A 6,764-nucleotide genomic window follows, 5' to 3' on the forward strand; every position below is an offset into this window, starting at 1 on the left:
TCGTCGTTATCCTCTTAAACCTTTCAAAAAGCTTTTTCAAAACTTTTCTTGTTGTTACTACCCTGTTGGGATGACACTGAATAGATGGACAAATAATGCATGAATAAATTTATTCAAAGGTGTTTCCTACCCCCAAGGAAACACATTTTGAAATAGTTTTAAAGCTTTTGGGGATGTCATTTCAAAAGTGTGAAAGAAAGTTTGATGTTCCAAATGTTCGAAATTGTGATTCATTTGTCTTCTGCCAAATTACATAAGTTTGCTGATAATACAAAATTGCGCACAAATTGATCAACAAAAAGTCGTGGCTTTAGTGACATAAGACTATTTATCTCGAAGACGGCTTTAAGATTGGCAGATGTACTTCAATGTGAATTCGAACCCGGACTCCTCGCACTCCAGCTACTCGGCTAAAATGCGTCACTATTTATCACGCACCTTCAATAGTAAGTAATCTGCCGTAGGATATTCTTTACATTACAATAAATGCTTGACGTCAGCGTTCTCCTTACTTGCAATGAAGCGTGTTATGAAAGGTTCCATCCATTATGTAATGATGATGCCATGCCGCTGTGCAACACCTCTTGTCCTATGACAAAATAAAGTAAAATGGCTTGACCATAGTTTGCCCACCCCTGTTTTAGGAAAACGTCTAAGTTCGAATAACAAGCATTATAGTTCAATCCTCATTGTTGCAATTTAAATTGCATTCTCATTTGAATGCGGTAGTACCACAAAATTTGCCAACGCAAACAAATGGCGTCACAATATTAGGAAATTTTCTTCGTAGACTTAGGGGCCCGGGTTACATTATTAATATTATTTTTTCGTTATCGTATTATAGTATGTCTTGCGTGTTGTAACACTTTCTGCCTCTGTCAGATTCTGATTTTTTTTAAACAATCAACAAATTTAAAAAAATTAAATAATAAAAACAATAAACAAGATGTTAAAAGTTCTTTGGCTGTTTTGACTCTTTTGTTATCGCTTTAATTTAGTTTAGTTTAGGGTTTAGGTTTGATACACAAGTGTCTAGAAGGGTGATTACTTATTACGACAAAATGAACGAAAAACTTTCATAAAAATAGCAACATCCGCATTATAACGTTGTTTTTTTGGTTAAAATTTGTTTTTTTATTTCTGTTAAATAGAACTTTTTTTTGGTTGGTATAAAATAAAATTTGTTCTTGTACCATCAAAAAACCAAAAATTTAGAAATTCTATAAGTAAGAAAGGGTTAAGAAAGTTTTTTAAAATATAAAATGAAAGGACTAAGAATGAGCGGCAGAGTCCTACCCCACCAAGTGTCCTTCATCTTGACGTCGACGCCTTCACTAACCTTTCTCCTCTTCACAGCTCTCACCTCCAGCTCAGAAATCCGTAAACAAAACCCAAACCCAACAATGTCAGACATTGGAAACGTCATCATAAACGTCAGTTACGACACAACTTCCAACAAGTCTGTCAACACCGTTATCGTCGGCCATTTAAATTCCAACTACCATCCCATTCAAGACTGGATTTTTGGACGTGCCTACAAAGTGCAGACGATAAACAACAGTTCAGACGGTTGTAGCCGGATCACCAATGTTATCCACGAATCCTGGGTGGCTGTCATTCAACGGGGGGACTGTAATTTCAGTACAAAAATTTATTATGCCCTAGTGGAGAATAATGCCTCAGCTGTGATTATTTACGACAACGAACCCAACTCAGATTATGTCGTCATGCAGAGTGATAGTAAGATTTTTTATGTTTATTTATTTTATATTTTTCAATAATTCCGGTAAGATTTTCCAAACTTTAATGTTTAATCTATTATTTTTAAATTGAAAACATTGAAATATATTCCCAATAATTTTAGATTTTTTAATTGTTCTTTTTTAAAACCTTTTTTAAATTTAAATTTTATGTTAATATTTACTTGATGTTTAAAACAAATTCGCCAACTCATTCAATCATTAATTCTTTTATTCATTTCAACTTTTAATTTTCACCCTAACTAGTTCCCCGACCTATTTTCTTTCAAAACAGTTCAGAATGTTCTGGCCATCTCAATAAAGAAAGTGGATGGTGAGTCGCTGTTGAACTTCATCGACAAATATGAAAAGGTCACGATACTATTGCAAGTCATTAAGCTGAACAACGTGAACAACATGTTCTCCGGCAACAAAACATCGACGATATTCCTCTTCATCTCTTTCATCGTTCTTGCTATTGTTTCCATGCTCTGGTTGATATTTTACTATGTGCAGAGGTTTCGCATGCATAGTCATATCAATGCAGATCGGGCTAGGAGGATTCGAGTTATGGTTAGTTTTAGTGGTTTGTGTTGGTCAGTTAGTTAATTGGTTGGTCAGTTGGTTGGTAATTCAGTGGTTGGTATTGGTCAGTCAGTTAGTTGATTGGTTGGTCAAATGGTTGGTAATTTAGGGGTTTGTATTGGTTAATTATATAGTTGGATGGTTAGTTGGTTGGTAATTTAGTGGCTTGTAGGTTACTGTTTATATATTTGTCTGCTGGTTTGTTTACTGATTGGTTAAAGGTTAAATTGATAATTGGTTGGTTGATTTTTTGGCTGATTTGTTGGTTGGCTGGTCAGTAAGTCGGTTGATTGGTTGGATTGTTTGTTTGTTGGCTGATTGGTTGGTTAGCTAATAAATAATTGCCTGGTCAGTCAGTTGGTCACTTGGTCGTTTGGTAATGATCGAATTGTTCATTAGTTTGTTCCAGTTTTTGCTAAAAAGTTGTTAATAATGATCCTTATTTTCCATAATTATACTTAAATTTATTACTCTCTACATCATCATCATTACTCTTTGCATCATCGCCATCACCAACATCATCATCAACACCAATCTCATCATCATCATCATCATCATGACAGAAGAAAATGTTCAAGATTGGGAAGTCTGTGGTTTCAAAGATGGAACAGAAGACATTGAAGCTTGGGGATCCTGTCTGTGGGGTGGATGGATGGATGGATGCATGAATGAATGAATGAATGAATGAATAATTTTGAATTTATTGACTTCAGATGATTTAGTGGTGTCATGTGTATTTAATTAATTTAATATTTATGAGTAGTTGTTTGTATGTTTTGCTGTCTATTTGGTTTCTTATTTGATTGGTTGGTTGAATGACTGAACGGTTGGTTATTTATTCGGTCATTCGGTTGGTTGGTTGGATGGTTGGTTGACTGAATAATTGGTTGAATAATTGGTTGAATAATTTATTGAATTAGTGGTTAGTTTGTTGGTCGGTCAGTCGGCTGGTTGCTTGATAGGAAGATTGATTGATTGATTGATTGATTGATTGATTGATTGATTGATTGATTGATTGATTGATTGACTGACTGATTGATTGAATATTCAATTTGAAAGGAGCTATCGGGTGAGTCGTGCGCCATATGTGTTGAGGAGTTTGTGGTGGCAGATGTCGTCAGAATTCTTCCGTGCAAGTTGGTTTCCTTGTTTGCTAACTTGCTGTTGTTGTTTGTTGTTGAGTTGTGTTGCGTTGTTGTGTTGTCATTTTTCATGATACATACATATATCACATTCTCAATTCTTCCTATAACACACAAACAAACATAAAGACTCACACATACACACACACACGGACACATCCAAACGCACACACACATACAAGCTCAAAGACAAATACAAACACTAACAAACTCATTAGTATCCACAAACACGAACATGTATATATTTCATATCAGACAGTCGTATCATGTGCAGTTCACCACACATAACCACCTCACACATACATATACACACAATGTATACACACAATGTATACAAGCAATTTAACACACACAATATGTACATATATTATACACACACACACATGTAAACACAAAATACACACACACATACATTCTCACACACTACAGACACCTTTTCCACAAGAAATGTGTGGACGAATGGCTGAGTCAACACAGGAGGTGTCCAATATGTCAACTGGACATCATAAAAGCTGCTGGTATTGTGGTCAGTTGATGCCGTTGATCATATTGTTGTTGTTGCTGATGTTTGTGTTGTTGTTGTTTTGTGGTCATTGTTTTGTTGAAGTTGTCGAATATGCTTGCTCTGCCTATGTTTTCATGTTGTTGTTTGTTGTTGTTTTGTGTGGAATGATGAAGCGCACGTTCATTTATTCTACAACTTCTCGACCCCCGATCATCAGCTCCACCCAACCAACTCCACCAACAGATCCCAGAGGAATGTGAATCCCTGGAAACAATCCCACACATCAACGTCATGCGAACGTTAGCTGCCACCACGGCACCGTCAGCCGCAGCGACAACAGCTGCTGCAGCAGCTGCCAGCAACCCACCAAACAATCATCCCTCCGCGAACAACAACAGCTCGCCACACCACAACGACAACGGCCTTAATATCAACATGGACGGACTTTTCGATTTCAACGACGGCGACCTCGGCGTTCGGAACGCCGGAAGCGGCACGCTGCGGATCCACGGCAACATGTCTCGGCTGCACGGCAACATGTCTCGCATCAACGACAACCTCTTCCGAGTCAACGACGTCGGCAGTCCGTCCAGTAATCAGATCAACGTCATCATCCTTAGCTTCCGGAATAATAATAATAATAAGAATAAGAATAAATGTGGCGATAAGAAAAATGAGAAGATGATGATGATGGCGGGGAGGAGGGGGAGTGATGGTGATGACGAAAATGGGAGAGTGAATCTCGGAGGTAGTGATGATGATGGCGTCGTCAGTCGAAGGAACTATTTAAGTGATGATAACGACGATGGCGCTGGTGCTGGTGATAGTAGTGATAATGCCGGCGATGAGGAGGATTATAAATCGGCTTCCAGTAAAAATCAAGGTGGAAGTTTCGTCAGTGTCCATAGGGCATACGACGGCCTGACCGATGGCAGTGCAAATAATCACAATAATAACAATAATAATGATAATAATAATAATAACGTTGACAACAATGGGGATGATGACGTCACTAGAAATTTGATTAGTCCTAATGAGAACAGCGGAAATGATAAAAATGACATTAAAGAAGTCATCGGTGAAGCCAGTAGTGATGCCGTCAACAACACTGACAGCAGCAACATCAACGACACGGATCTAGTCAGCTCGATGAGTATCGATAGCATGACATCGCGCACTGACATCAACAACATTAACTCTGATAACATCAACAACAACAACAATCGCGAAAACAGTAACACTACATTTATCAACAACAGTAACGTTAATAGAGAGGAAGGTAAAAGTGTCAGTTCAGTCATCGATGATGAGGAAGATAGTACGCTAAGCACATTGGGTAAATCTCTTCTAGATGTTTATAACAATAACATTAACATTGACGATGACATAAACAACAACAATGATGATGATGACGTCATCTCGTTTACTCACACTCCCGTGGATAGCATCAACAACAACAGCGACGATAACAGCAACATCAAAAATGTTTTGTGATAACGATGACGTCATTCTGATGATGTCATTATAATGTTGTTGTTGTTGTTATTGAGACGATATGACGATGTGATTGTCGTAATGTAATGACGATGATGACGTCATTGTGATAATAAGGTGTTGTATAAAGTTTCATTCACGTTTGGCTTCGTTATCATCGGCCTTTTTACTGTCTTGTGCAAAGAAAAATTTATTTTAAACGATTTTTTTTTTCATCTTTGAAAAATTTATATTTTATCATTCTACCATTCGTTTGTATGAGATGTTTATTTCATCCGCGAGGAAGAAGATCTTGTTGAGTTAATTGTGAAGATTTTTTTTAGTATTTTCGCTACTTTCATTTTATGATTTCACACAAAGATGTTTAATTTAAAAAACGAAAATATCGATATATATGCCATGTATTATGTAATAATGATCAATGTTTTCACCATTAAGACTACAATATACGATTGAGTGATTGATTTAAATAATTAACCACATTTTTTATCATAAACATCAAAAATTTCTTTGATTTTAAATCAATCTAAGATTTAATTTTACTCTAAAAAACTGCGAGGTATCTTCCTTAATGCTTTGAATAGAATGTACTGAAAAACATTAAGCGCTACATTCAGCGGAAGTTAGCAAAGATGCATAGATACCAAAACTTTAACTTTTGTCATGATTTATGGTCTGACGTCATTTTGAAAAACGGAAAAACAACATAAAAAGAAACAATACTAATACAAATTTTTATAAAATTTTGATATAATTAAAAATATATATTTAGTGGCTAATTTTTTTTAGAAAAATCAAAGAATTGCATTTAGAACGGCTGAATTTCTTGTTGATACAGAGAATAACATTTTGATAAACATAGACATGTAATTTAACTTTTTAAATATCTATGTTTAACAAAGTGACTTTCTCCTTCAATGGATTTTAATAAATTTTTTCAATTGTTTGTTGTTCAATTATTGATTTATTGAAATAATTAATAATTATTTTTGTTAAGGTTCTCTTTCAACATTTTCATTTTTAAACTTAAGAATTAAAATTTTTTTCACATTGTTCACATTTTGTAATTTGATTGATGACATTCTGGTGGTTGATTTTTCCTTTGGAACACCACAAATATTACTTGAACATTCACATGCATATATGTGTGTGAATGTGTGTGTGTGTGTTGGAAGGAGACCATGCTTTATACAGTATTGTATGAATTCTAGCGAATTGTTGACATTAATCAATTTAAAGTTTGTCTTTTAAATTTTCCTTACTAGAATGTTCTGGAAATTGTCCAATTTATTGAAAATA

General features: G+C 35.4%; 1 protein-coding gene across 1 annotated transcript; it reads left to right on the plus strand.

Annotated features, from left to right (window-relative positions):
* Nucleotides 1-1,262: 1,262 nt before the first annotated feature.
* HELRODRAFT_194547 (hypothetical protein) lies at nt 1,263-6,411 on the plus strand (the record flags this gene model as incomplete). Its single annotated transcript, XM_009032556.1, is given in 7 exon segments — nt 1,263-1,740; nt 2,035-2,306; nt 2,888-2,959; nt 3,384-3,460; nt 3,896-3,992; nt 4,215-6,101; nt 6,121-6,411. 6 exon segments carry the CDS (start codon nt 1,263-1,265, stop codon nt 5,463-5,465), a joined length of 2,247 nt encoding a protein of 748 aa, XP_009030804.1. The 3' UTR covers nt 5,466-6,101; nt 6,121-6,411.
* Nucleotides 6,412-6,764: the final 353 nt, after the last annotated feature.

The sequence above is a fragment of the Helobdella robusta genome (genome assembly GCF_000326865.2).
Source record: "Helobdella robusta unplaced genomic scaffold HELROscaffold_83, whole genome shotgun sequence".
Taxonomy (NCBI): domain Eukaryota; kingdom Metazoa; phylum Annelida; class Clitellata; order Rhynchobdellida; family Glossiphoniidae; genus Helobdella; species Helobdella robusta.